This window comes from Prosopis cineraria, unplaced genomic scaffold (genome assembly GCF_029017545.1).
Source record: "Prosopis cineraria cultivar Desert tree isolate PC_DT_omini unplaced genomic scaffold, ASM2901754v1 PC13, whole genome shotgun sequence".
NCBI lineage: Eukaryota > Viridiplantae > Streptophyta > Magnoliopsida > Fabales > Fabaceae > Prosopis > Prosopis cineraria.
This window is the reverse complement of record NW_026555344.1, coordinates 9,214,036-9,228,240: the sequence shown is the minus strand read 5'-3', so window position 1 is coordinate 9,228,240 and position 14,205 is coordinate 9,214,036. Positions and strand designations below refer to the sequence as shown.

The following is a 14,205-nucleotide window of genomic DNA, read 5'->3' as shown; positions in this document are numbered from 1 at the left end:
AATTGAACATCCAAATTTCACATTTAGAGTACAAATAAAAATAAAAGATCATACAAATGTTTTAAATGTACCAATAAACTTGAATCTGAGCTCAAGAGGGCTCAAGTGCTTGGATTCCTAATTCAACACTATAATTGTCAGGGTTTGAATATTTTAAACGGAGTAAGAAATTTTTCAAATGACCAACAAAGTGAAAATTAAAAATAAAAAAAAAATTTCTAACTAAACCGAGCCGGCTTTTCTTGTGAAGGGATTTTAGACCTGACCCCAAACTGAAAGCCTTGTCATTAATTTTTCTCCCACCAAAATCTCAAAGCCAGCCTGCATAAAATAACGCAAATTGGTCCAACCTGCCCGACCCGAATTCTCTACTCTAAAATCACTCCCCAAATCCGAATCCAATACTTAATGGTTGGTATTCGTGATACCTCATCATATTTTATTTGTCTCTTTCACACCTGTGGCTTCTAGGAACGCAAAAGATACGACGAAAGCGTTGTGGTTTTCACCTTCCTCGTCTTCTCCTTGGAAATAAGTAATAACTTAATGATCTTGACCTCAATCTCACTGCACTACTGCTGCAGCTTCTGCCACAATGCAACAAGCTGGATGGAATAAAACACTCACTCAGTTTTTACACTCTCTGACGCCAGCTTACTCACTCACTTACCTCAAACCCTCCTTCTGCCACTCAACTGAAACACATCCAGGTTATTTATTAACAACTCTCCTTACAATGCTTGCGTGTGTTTTTCTCACTTCCTGAAAAGATGTTTTCCCCTTCCCTGCACTTTTCACTCATCAGAACACACCAACCTTGGAAAAGATTACCTTCACTGCCACATGACGAAAGTTCCATTACAAAACTAAGACCATGCGCGTTTCCCTGAAAATGATATATTACTTCATTTACTGTAATTATTTACCACAATAACTAACCCAACTGATTCCATTAATTACTATTTTATCATAAGATTCTATCTCTATCTTCTCTTCAAACCTGTATGTTACAGTCAAAAGAAAACAAAAACCTTGTGTTGAAAATAGTGTTAAAAACACTCGAAGATAGCAGAACAGAGACACATAGTAAATTTATCAGCTAGCTCCCAGTACAGAATATCTTGTTTACATGCACATTCATTACACCAGATTCATCAGCCACACAGTCCAAAAGAACATAGCAACCCTAAGTCGATCTTCGGATTCTTCAGATATTTATAAGAGAAGATTTTCTGATCTAGTACTAGTTTCAAGCTACACATACACTACATGACCATTCTAGTGGTTCTACCTCCGAAGTCCACACCAAGCTTCAAGTCTAGTTCCAGATTATTACCAAAACCTGAACTAATTTTCTCACTGCGATCATTCTCTCTCACAATCTCCGGCACCCCACTGAACAACTGAGACACAGAGTTAACCACGCAGCATTTCTTGTGATTAACCAAAGTCTTTCCCTTGCTTTTCACTTCTGAGATTGAATTTGCAGACGATGAAGAAGGTGACGACAATGGCAGCACTGAAGGTATCTCGAAGTTGGTTCTCGCCTTCGCGCCTCTCAGTCGCCTCGCAGCGGCGTCGTACGCACGGGCTGCCTCCTCCGCCGTGTCGAACGTTCCCAGCCAGTGCCGGCACCGACCGATTCGGTCGCGTATCTCCGCCGACCACCTCCCCCACGGCCTCTTCCTCACTCCCCTGTACGTCTTGTTCACCGACAGAATCCCACCAGCTGCACTCTTGTCTGCTCGCTTCTGCACCGACGTGAAACCTTTGGAACCATTAAGGTCGTTGTTGTCGTTGTTATTATTAGTGGTGCCGGAGATTGTTGTGGGGTTGTGACCAAAGAGAACGTGCTGACCCACCACGGCAGCGATTCCCTCAAGAGGCGGGGGTGAAGGTGGCGCATCTGTAGTGGAAACCCAGCCGCTGCATGGTCTTGTGGGATCAGACAGGAAGAGGAAATGGTCGTTCATCTTCTTCGGTCTCTTCAAAGGGAGGAAGATACGGTTGCGAGACTGTGGTCCGATCTTCAACAGCAGTCCTCCATTTATACATGAGTTAGAAAGTTGAATCAGCGAAGGGGGAAAAAAACAAGAAGAGATTTTATTAGAGAAATGGAAGATATTGCTGTCAATATCGATATGACCGTAATCTAAAATCGACTCGGATCGATATCATCTGGAATGACGTAAATACCCCTATAATAAACTCTAGGATGGGAAATGGTGAGAGGGGCATGGAGGTAAATTCAATGGCGAGAACGTAACGACGTGATGATATCGAGAGTTGGGAATGAAGCAATTGGAGGAGAGGCGTCAGGTGGCGTCAAAGAAAAGCCATTTGATTTCCTCTGATAAGCGATAAACCATCGTAAATGTACGAAAATTAATTTATAATAAAAAAAACTTTTTGAATGATAAGTTAAAATACATCTGATGCAACCAAGAGAATAAGTTAGCCTAATAAAATAAATTAGCCTCTTATATAATATGATGAAACAATATTTGATTTTTTTTAGTAGAGATGTCTGTATTTAGTGTGTCTAATACGAGATCACTTCAAGCAGAAGAACAACACCATAAAAAGATACATCTTATACAAGGTAGTCTATGTTTAGATTAGTATTTGAAAAATTGAAGTTCACAAATTGTCGCAAATTCAAGCTGTGATAGAAGTTAGTTACTGCTGTAATATGATTTATATTTAAATAAACAAACCTCAAATCCTAATTATATATATATATATATATATAAAGTTGCTTCTCATTTTGACGTAGGTCAGGTCTCATGAAGCTAATCCAAGCAAGAAAACGTTATTAAAATGAGGTTTTTGAGCCTCCAATAACGGAGGTTTAAATAAGCAAACAAGGAGTTAATTACTTATATTTATACACTTACTCGTAAACCAAATTGAGTTTCAAGGTGAAAGGAAAGAATATTAAAAGCAGGACCTGAAAATATGAGAGGGGTTAGAAAAAGATTTGATTGCGTAATGAGAGGGATTTGTGAGGTCAACAAGTTTATTAAAACTAAAAAAAGTGATGGATTGGATGGGAGAAATCAACCAAGTTATCTGCACTGAACTGGACTGCACTACTGTGCCAAAATCAAAGTGACTTGAGTTTTGGTTCAGAATGCTTTCGTCAACCTTGTGTATTCCATAATTAAGCTAAGTATCTACATTGCCATTTCAGGATCTCTTGTTATATCCACAATATCTATTTATTCATTCATTGAAAATAGTGTAATCATCAATGCCTACCAATACATGCAAATGAAACAATTCAAATCCTATATGTATATTTTCAAAATCTCAATAATTTAGCATCAGCTGTAGATGCCAAAGTATATCTCATAGCAGATAGCACCTACTTAGTCGTCCTCATTACTCTTTTTTCTTTCCAGATTATCTTGGTCATTACTCATTGGGTTAACAAGCTCAATTGGCAAAAGCCTTCTAGCATTTTGCCCAGAACTATATATGACGCAGTAACATCACTGCTTGATATTTTGATTATTATCCCAACACTGCTGCATAATTCAATAGTATTCTAAAAATCTTGATCTTTGTTGAAATGGCAATTTTATAACGGATCACGTTTACTTAGATTTAACCAAAGCCCTTTCAATGACTCTGGACATTTTCTTAAAACCACCCTCTCTCAAATACTATCAATAAAATCAAGATCTTGATTATAAAAGATTGAACTGTAACTTTTAATTATGCTTTTCAATAGACAAATAAATATATGAATTAGTTGGCTTGTCTTACTTTAAATGACAATTTAAACTCTACGGTTTTTGTTGACCCACTCTTAGAGTCTAGAAGTATTATTTGATTTGACATGAATTTATTTTGGGAGAATGACAGAGAGGTTTCAAAAGGATCAATTAATTCAAGTTAGGTATTAAATATCAAATTTTAAAACTTTATAATTTAATCTCTTAATTTTATAATTTTGTTATAATAAATTTACAACTTGTACTTTAAATTTTAACAAGAAATTTTTCTATATTCTCTGACCATGTTAAAATTTTAAAAAATAAATTATAAATTTATCATAATGCAATTGCAAAATTGAGAGATGGCTTATAAATTTTTGAAGTTTAGCACTTGAGACTTAATTTAAATTAATTGATCCTTTTGGAACTTTTTTGCCATTCTCCCATTTATTTTTTCTTGTACAATTTTACCATGAACTTGTTATACTTCACCATTTCAAAAAAAATAATTAAATTAATAACATAAGCCCCTCATATATAGAGCTTTTCATAATATCTTCTGTAATACTTTACCCTTTCAATTTTATTTTTTTCTTTTAATCATTAAGTTTTACTGAGAGACATTTTGATATTTTACAATTTAAAAATCATGTAGGTTTGGTTTTTATGATTTTTCAAAGAATAATACCATAAAATTGTGTGTTTTTGATTTTTTATTTAAAAAATTGAAAAAAGAAGTTAAAAAATGTGTATCATTTTTGTATTGCAATATATCCTCTTATTTGATGTAGAAAAAAGAAATTTAGAGGGTGGGAAATTGCATAAAACATTAGTGGAAAGAGTATAACCTGACAAAATGTGAGAAGGTTGCCTGTTCAAACTCCAAGCGGTGTTGGGGGGTGTGCCTCCCTTCCTTGCAAAAAAGATATACGATAAGATAACTTTTTAAAAAAGAAAAGAAGAGACCTAAGCATTTTCTTATTATTTAATTTAAAAATTTAAATTAGAAAAAAAAAAGCAAATATGTGTAGCAGTAAACTGTCATCTTTGCAAACTAGTTAATTTCCATCAAGTTGTCTTCATCAAAATAGTCCGTGAACGTGTACTCCTCCAAAATAAATAAGTATCAATATTATTCATATTTTCAAAAGCAATATATGTTATCCTCTTATCATAATAATTTACTCTTATATAAACTTATTAACTATAAAAAAGATGTATTGCATACATTTAAAAAAAATTTCATTTAAATATGAGTAAAATTAAAAGTTTAATTTTTTTTCTTTTTAGACAAAGTTAATGAATTGACTTAACCGGCCACCTCTCCTTAATCCTACTAAGGTGGTTAAAAATGGCTTATAATAAGAACAAAAAGGAATACACAATTAACTCCTGTACAAGTTATTTGATTAGAAAGTAGTGGATTTTTTTTTCCCATGAGTTTTTGAGATATTTAAATCAACAATGATATATGAATACCCATTAATTTTATAAAAAAAAACCAATAGTTTTCAATAATTAAAATTGCCTTGCATTAACCGTCAAGTTTCAAGAATAGCCAATGGTTGATTGTTGGGCTATTTTAATAAATTACAAAAGATTTGTCTCTTTTATATGTACTATAATTATTGATTTAAAGATACTAAAAGTTTTGAAGAAAAGTCTCAGCGTATGTACTATAATTATTGATTTAAAGATATTAAAAGTTTTGAAGAAAAGTCTCAGCGTATATTCGAACCTTCATCCTCATCTTAATTATATGCAATATTAAGGTTTCCATATGCCTGTAAGCAAGACGTGATGGTCACATGAGGAAACTCGGAAGGCGAGCTATGGGATTATAAAATATGCATTCAAAACAAAGTGCCTTGCTTGCTCAAGAATCCTCTTTTGAACGAATGTTAACTTTTTTTAATTCTCAAAAGAAAACTTTGGTTTCATTGTACATATAGCACAAATTGAAAAGCGCATATACATAATAGAGAGAGAGAGAGAGCAAATTAGGAAGCACTGCAGGAGTATGATCTGTTGTTTACGAATATTTTCTGAGGGGAAGATCTACAGCGATTTACCTCATTTTGTCGTTTGTTAAAACTTGGAATGAAGTCAATCTTTATAAAAATTTGGCTTTCTCGAGCGTCCATGCAAACGAATCCAAAACAAAAAGCCTCGTCTCTCTCACATTTACACACATACATACATACATACATATATATATATATATATATTATGAGAATATCTGGTTTCCGAGGTGGCTTCGAAAGTGGTCGTCTCTGCCTCATATTTTGATATTTAAAGAAACATGCTGTAAGAACCACGAAGAATGTCGGTCTATATGACACCACATAAATACAAACACACACTTATAGCATAAACTAAAGATAGAGAGACAAGAAAGAGAGAGAGATAAAGATGGAGAGATCGAGGTTTTGGGGTTAATATTTTGAGGTGTTTAGGAGAAAGAGAAGGTGGTGAAGCACGCGAAGGTTTTAGTGTTTTGCACAGTGCTCTCCCCCTCCCCCCCCTCTTTGGACCAAGAGAAGTTCAAGTAGGCATAGTAGGGCTTGGTATTGGCCTTCGGGGTTTGGGAAAGATACAGAGACAGAGAGAGAGAGAGGGGAAGAGAAAATCCCAAAGAAGGCGTGTGATAATGATATCTTTATAATGTGTACTTTAGTGATGTGCAAATTGGTGCAAAGTTTTGTGGGAACTGCATGTCTACAACATAAGGAAATAATAATGCGACCTTTTTGTGTGGTCTGTTTAGGATATTCTGAGACATATATCAACGTTGGCTTTTCATGAAAATGGCAATCTCTGAAGATGGTAGCCCCACTGGGACACACATGATTAGGGGTCAAAGGAAAGTATCTCTCCTCTTTTATCACCTGGTTCTCACATTGTCCTCTGATCCTCTCCTACATCTATTTCGCCTTTTCGCCATCATTTTTCCCCTTAGCTACATGCATGTATTTTTTTAGGTTTATTGGGGTCAATCTTGTTAAAGACACGATTAAATATTAACTAAGAGTATTTTTTATGGTGAAGATTCAAATATTAGTTAGTCATTATTTTAAGGACTAGCTGCTTTTACTACCTTAAATTTTTATTGTACAACCATTTTCACTTGCTCTCTTGTCCATTTTGTCATTTAGACCATATAGATGATAATTGGGTTCCACCCTGAATGGGCTACATTTGTTTCAAAATTGTGGAGATAGCCAAACTCACTTCAATGTTTTTAGAATGTTGACATATCTCACCTAGTAATTAAGGCACACTTAATTAATTTTATGTTTATTAGGAGACGGTAGCTATATAAAATTGTTTTTTAAAAAAGTAATTTTTCAATTTTTCCTTTCTTTACAATTAATAAATTATTTTCTAGGAATTCAAATGATATAATAAATAAAAAAGGAGTAAAATTAAAAAAAAAAGACATTAATTGCTCTAACATTGTCTTATATTAGGGACCCAAAAAAAAAAAAGCTCTCAAAACTTTACCTTATATTAAAGACTAGAAGGAGTACATCACAAAGGATATGCTTGGTTTAAAAGTTACAAAATTGAAGTTTGAATAAACTGAGGTTTGCAAACCATTGGCAAAAATAAAATAAAATAAAATAAAATAAGACTTGCAAATCAAAGTGAGGGTAAAAGTAAGTGACTTTAACATGAATTATGCTTAGATACTTTTTTCTTAAAAGTCAGTTTAATTAACAGAAACTTATTTGGATGATAAAATTGCAAAGCAAGTTTAGATATATAATGACAAAAAAGAACATAAATTTTTTATAAATATATTTTTTAATTTGATATTTTAAAAAATATTAAAATTTAATTTAATTTAGAATTTTAAAAAGGGTCTCTATATAATCAAGTAGTATTTATAAATTATAAGAATAAATTAATAAATTCGTTGGTTTTTTCTGGTTTTGTTTTGTTTAGTCGTGTGTTTTGACTGGACTTTTGTGTTGAGTTTCTGTTGTTGGCTTTGATTTGGGCCATGGGGCCTCTAGCTTTACCAAAAAAAAAAAAAGAATAAATTAATAAATTACACAATATTAAATTCAAAAAAGCTAACATAAATTGATAAATAAAAAAAATATTAAATTATGATAATTTTTAAGAAATTAATAATATTACATGATTAATTGTGCCCACACGATTTAAAAGTGAAGCCAAAAACAATTTTTTTCCGATTCCCCAAACTCTAGAAAGTTTTTCATTCAAAACATCATTCCGGAGTTTTCAATGAACTTTTAAGACTCAAAGTAAGGTTTCCCCAAGTCCTCCAAACTCAGTTTGAATCTTATCCAAACATTCTCTAATCTTTAACATCACCGCCCTGTTCATTCTCTCTATGGGCTATCATATGAAATGATTTTGCTTGTTACAATGTGAAACGTTGCTTTCAGGCTTCAAGTAAAGAGAGAGGGGGAAAAAAAATATGTCGTCAGTCCCCCCCCCCCCCCCCAAACAAGTCTTTTTTTGTCGGTGCAACCGGTGTAGAAATTCTGCACAGGTTGCATGAAGGATTTTGTACACAATTCGTTTCTGCACTGGTTATTATTAAATCACTGTAAACAATTTTAAACCTATATAGAGAGCCTTCTTTGTTCTACTTTCTCAATGGTCAAGCAAATCATTTTGGTTAAAATGCCCAATCTTGATGAAGCAGACAACATCCTTTGTTAGAGATCATCCGACAATGATAACTTCTCCAAGAAGGTGACTTGTAAGACTTCGAAGAAACAGTTAATTAGGAATTCTAAATTGTGTATGTAGACCTCGATATAGATAGCTTACTTCTGAAGATCAAATCTCTTCTATGGAAGCAAAAATATTTCTACCAACCAAACAGGTAGAGAGAGAGAGAGAGATATATATATATATATATATAAGGATTGGGAGAGATTCTCCCCTCTTCATTTCCTATCATCTTCCCCTCCTTTGATGGTTTAAATGTGATCTTTTATAAAATTATTATTAAAATACTAAATTTTAAAAGAAGATAAATAATCAAATTCAAATTGTTAAAATTTAATTTGAAGAGTTTAAACTGCTGTAAAAACAACATTTGCCAAACATTATTTAATTTCGGGTCAAAGCTCTATAACTAACTTCAAATTAAAACATAGTTGAATCTTAAATTTTAAACAAGAATTATTTGCGGGACAGAATATGATGGGCAATGAGCATACAATAATTCAACACACATTTCTTGGACCTCAGGTGAAAAGCAATGAGCATATAATAATTCAACATAAATAGGTTTTTCCATATCAACCACAGGTGAAAAGCTTTGACTACCGGAAGTTCCATCCAATCTCAAGTTTGACCTCAATGCTGCATCTTTACATGTTTGATGATCCACGGTTTCAACCTAAAAAGCTCAAATGCACATCACATGTGAAGCATACCATTTGGCTGTAAAGCATGAATTACATTATGATAAGATCACATATTTTGAATGACAGTTGATCGAATTACATTGGAATTAAATATACACTGAGAATAGATGCAATAACAAGCACTCTGGATATAAAAACGGTCATACAAACCAGCAAATTCAGTACATCCAAGATAAGTCTTGCCTGAAACAAACATATTTTGCTGCTCCTTGAACAGCCCTTTCAGAAATCTGAGGACAATCTTCCACAGCCAACAAATCCAGTTTGAATGATCCAACAAGTGGCTTCAACCCATCATCAGAAATTCCTAAACACTTGCTTAAATGTAAAATGCGCAATCTCGGAAGCTGGCTTACAAGCTGTAGCCCTTCATCACTAATTTCCTGGCATCTCACAAGTTTCAAGGATTCAAGATACTCTGCTGAGCAAAGAGCTTCCATTCCCATATCATTGAAGGAATATACATGGTCGAGAGAGAGCTCGACAACAGGGCACCTTTCCATTAAACAAAGGATTCCATTTAAACTAAATAGAGAAGATGAGGGGAACTCCCCATCAGAGAAAGAGATCCTAACAGATTCAAGATTTGAACAGTTTTGAGCTATAGCTTTCAGACTCTCATCTGTTAGTGTCAACCGGTTGTTCACAAAGGAGGGTAAGGAAAAATCAGATGGAACTCTGAAGGAAATTGACTTCAAATTACTTGACCTTTCAGATAAAGAAATAATGTCAGAGTCCCTTACCCCAACACACATGTCTAAGTGAATGTTTTCCAAGTTCTTACACTTCCCCAGCACACAAGCAAGGCCTCTCCCAGGGCTGATAATGCAATTTACCAGGCTTAGCTCCAGCATATTTTCACATGGAAAACATTGCTTTTGCCACCCATCCACAGATAATCGATCGTAGACCTTCATATATCGGTAATTAGCATCCACTTCAAATTGTAACCTTTTCAGCTTTTTCCAACCAGGGCCAAGCTTTATTAAATCACCCTCCCCGATTGCCCTGCAATTTTTAATCGAGAGAACCTCAAGTGTTTCAAGCTTGCCAAGGTATTCGAGCCACTCAACACTGCTTACATTGAGGCATCTGATGAGATGAAGGCTTGAGAGGTGCTTGCAACCCATGACAAGAGACAGTATACCACAGCCAGTGATTCTGGGTGTAAAATTTAACATCAAAGATGACAGTTTGGAACACGAAGCCAAGCAGCGCAGACCTACATCAGTGATGAATGTGCAGTAGCTCAAGGTGAGATCAGACAGAGAAGGGCACCGATATGCAAGAATGAGAAGCCCTGGGTCATCCAATTGTTTTCCTAGTTTAGACATCCAACCAGAATACGTTATCTCTACTATTGACAAGCTGATAAACCTATTGCAGAGGGAAGTCAAGGCATCATTGGCAGGATCCATTCCACACCCAACCTTTAGAGAATATCTTTGTGCATTATCTAAGTGGTGAAGGCGTTTGCATGTCAGTGAAACAGAGTTTCTGTCTTTGGTTTGCTTTAACCTCGTCAATATCTCCCAGACTATATGTTCCGGTAAGCTATCCATCAAGAAATTTTCTATGAAAGAAGGCCTCAATCACCTGAAGTGATTTAACTGAAATAGTTAGTAGAAGAACGCCCACCTTAAGGACATGATCATAGATGATAACATCAATTTTTTGCCAAAATGGACAGAATTACAAATGAAACATTCAAGGAGCTATGTTACGATTTATTTGATGATCAATTCAAATTAACAAAACTAGTTTTTTTTTTTTTGTGGTAAAATTGCAGATAATGCTCTAGTGCTCTTGTATTTGCTAAAAACAGAAATGCATTCAATCATACTGTTAGATCTGACGGAAAGTTTAAGCCAAAAAAAAGTTGAAGACAGGATTAGCGAATCATTAAAAGCAGAACGATTTTATTCGTCTTCAAGAATTAACCATCTTACTGAAGGTAGAGCCATAAAGGAAATTGACAAAAGAAAGAGAGAAAGATAAACGAGATATAAAAATCCAAATTCCAAAAGAAATACGAAAATTTTCCGTCATCGACAAGAGATCGGTAATATCCGGATTCTGGAGTGAAAATTGAAAGGCCGCAATTCAATCATACCGAAGCCTGGAACTTGAAATGGAGTGGAGTTGTGCAGTTTTACGAAGCAATAATCAACGAATTACAAATGGATTGTCATGCGGAAGCATTCTCGGAGCAATTCATAAGTTTCCCATCATTCAGAAGATGATCAAAACCACAGAGACATGAAGGCAAATTCACGAATGCTATACAGGAAAATAACAGATAATAAAAGGAAATAGTTTGACGGTATCGGAGATATAAACGTTTACCAGAACAAATGATGGACCAGCGAGCGAGCGAGGGAGGCAAGCAAAGCGAGCAAGATATTATGCTAGATATTTCCGAATCTGTTTTTAGATATTTTTCCCATAATATATTTTTGGTAATTATTTTCCCCCCAATTTGATCTGATGAAAGATGAATGATGATTCAGCCGAAGAGAACACATCCTCAGCCAAAGAGAACACCTTTGTGATAAGCATGCAGTCATCAAAATAATATTTTATTGGGTATAAGACCCATGAGCCCAAATTTTAAGGGCCTGCTTACCAATAGCCCAAAACAAGGCCCATTTGTATTACCTGATTGTATGGATGTTGCTCAGTGACACTGGCATACATATACTGCATTTAGGTTATAAGGCACCTCTAATTATTTTAATGGAATTAAGAAGAAGTAATTAAATTATTAATCTTATTTAAAAATATAATAAATTTTTAATTTTATCTCTATTTAAATGAAATTTTAAATTTGCATCACATTTTCTCTCATAATCATAAGAGTAATATTGAATAAACATAATTTTACTCCTATTTAAAAGGAAAAAGCATTTTGTTGACTTTTTTTGAGCTACATGGCATACCTTTAAAGCATTCGCTTAGAGACATCTTGAAATTGATTTTTTGAATTATTTTCTCCTTTAAACGTTAAAAAACCTAACAAAAAATGTCTTAAAATGTACCTACTTAGATGTCACGTGGCTATAAAAAAGGTCAACAAAATGCCTCTACTTATATAGATAACAGTCAACAAATGGCATGTACATCAACAAACAACGAAACATCAAATTTTAATAGTTTAAAAACATAAATGACCTAAAATGGAATTCACGATATCAACATAGCTTATACAAAAAGTTTGAGAGCAAAAATCATTCTAAGCCTTTCATTTCATTAGCCATCACAACTCTCATGCACAAACAAATATATATCTTAATTGCTAGAATTTCAAAAAAAAAAAAAACTCACATGCATAAACAAATACTTTTCGTTAAAAAATTTAAAATATTTTTAATTAAATCTTACCCTCTAATAAAGTAATTATTATTTTTAAATTAATCTTATCTTTTTATATTTATTCCTATTTAATAGTGTTTAATCCTAAAATATGTATAAAATGATTTATTCAATAGGAGTACTTTTAAAAAAAATTATATTTTAAAAGACTAAAAATATCTTATATTTTTTAAAATCCTATCTCTAAAAATATGCCTTTTTTTAACAGGGAGAGTATATATGTTAAACAACGTCCATTAAAATATTTTATCTATCACATGGTCGTGCTACCAACTTTAATTATGATACTATAGTTATTGGTCAAAAGGAGATATAATAAGAATAGGACATTAATAATTTTTTGGCCGGATTTAATTAATAAATAATAATTTTAATTATAATAATTAAACCACGCACTACAAATAATTAAATATTTTTCTGTCAGTATTTCACACCGTTTGTTGAAAATCAAGCTTACAATATTAATTATTAACACTTTCCTTGTTGGAGGCTTTATTCGAGCCTCATTGTTACCCAAAAAAAAAAAAAACAACAACAACAACAACAATAACAAATAAACAAACAATACCGGTGCAATTGAGTTTAATAAAGGGCATTACAGTGAACTAGGACTCAAAGTCCAATATGAAAAAGTGCCCATATTTTAATACTTGATCATATCTCATGGTGTTTCTGTAATAAGACACTTGTATACAATAATTAAAAAAAAAAGGAACTTGTCTTGTATTTGTAGGTGAATAATACAAAGTCTCCCAATTTCCCTTGCTCATACCTATTATAACATGTCATAGCAAAATGTGTTGATCAAAACTATACAATATCAATCAATTTTATCCTGCCAGTCAAAATTTTAAAAAACATTATAGGCGAAAGAGCAAATTAGTCTCTTAAACTATAGTTTCAAGAGTATCTGAAATCCTAAACTCATTTTTGATAAAATGCTTCCTTTCAAATTTTGAAAATAATACAATATAATCATTATCATTAAAAATAACTTTGATAGTTAGTTGATCAGAAAATAACAAAAAAAAAACATAACAAATTATAGAAAATGACAAAAATTAATTTTTGGGGTCATTGTAAGTAATTTTTGGTCTTTTAAAAAAATTTAACACTATTTTTTATCATTTTCTAGTCAACTAACACTCAGAGTTAATTTTGTTAATAATAAGGATTAGATTATGCCATTTTGAAAGTTGAAGAGGAGCATTGGCCAAAAATAAATTATGGTCCCAAACACTTCTTGACTTATAATTTAGAAGTCAATTTGCTCTTTTATTTTGCAGTGTTGAAATTAAAATTCAATGTCTTATATCCTAGGTTTAATTCTAATTATAAAAGATGCCATTAATTTTTGTTTAAAATTTCCCCTTCTAGCCCTATTAAATATTGTTGGGAGGAAGTATGTCATTAAAATCTGTATATTTGATACAGGTAAAATAAAAAAATGTATTAAATTTTTAGAGAGAATTAACTAGCTTGAATTTGGTAAGACATGTTGGCAATGACTCGTTATTTTTTTATTTTTTATGGAGAATGACCAAAAAAGTTCATGAGTTAAGAGTCATTTTTTCTTTTAAATTATTCACATTGGATCTTTGAGTGTCCAGGATTTGATTGAGTTAATTCCCTTGAAATGTTTGAAAACCCATCCATTTTTGCCTCGTTGTTAATGCGCCCATTAACCAATTTTTTTT

General features: G+C 33.0%; 2 protein-coding genes across 3 annotated transcripts; both read right to left on the bottom strand.

The window, feature by feature from the left end:
• Positions 1-1,086: 1,086 nt before the first annotated feature.
• On the bottom strand, positions 1,087-2,006 carry LOC129290286 (ethylene-responsive transcription factor ERF084-like). The gene has a single exon (XM_054927014.1). It carries the CDS (start codon positions 1,971-1,973, stop codon positions 1,266-1,268), a length of 708 nt encoding a protein of 235 aa, XP_054782989.1. The 5' UTR covers positions 1,974-2,006; the 3' UTR covers positions 1,087-1,265.
• Positions 2,007-9,147: 7,141 nt separating this feature from the next.
• On the bottom strand, positions 9,148-11,627 carry LOC129291160 (F-box/LRR-repeat protein 14-like). 2 transcript variants are annotated; one of them, XM_054928375.1, is made up of 2 exons: positions 11,483-11,627; positions 9,148-10,732 (listed from the first exon to the last, which is right to left on the bottom strand). In XM_054928375.1, the coding sequence occupies exon 2, from the start codon at positions 10,696-10,698 to the stop codon at positions 9,295-9,297; it is 1,404 nt and encodes a 467-aa protein (XP_054784350.1). In that variant the 5' UTR covers positions 10,699-10,732; positions 11,483-11,627; the 3' UTR covers positions 9,148-9,294. The 2 variants fall into 2 exon arrangements, with proteins under 2 accessions (XP_054784350.1, XP_054784351.1); XM_054928376.1 differs by lacking the exon at positions 11,483-11,627 and adding an exon at positions 11,250-11,476.
• Positions 11,628-14,205: the final 2,578 nt, after the last annotated feature.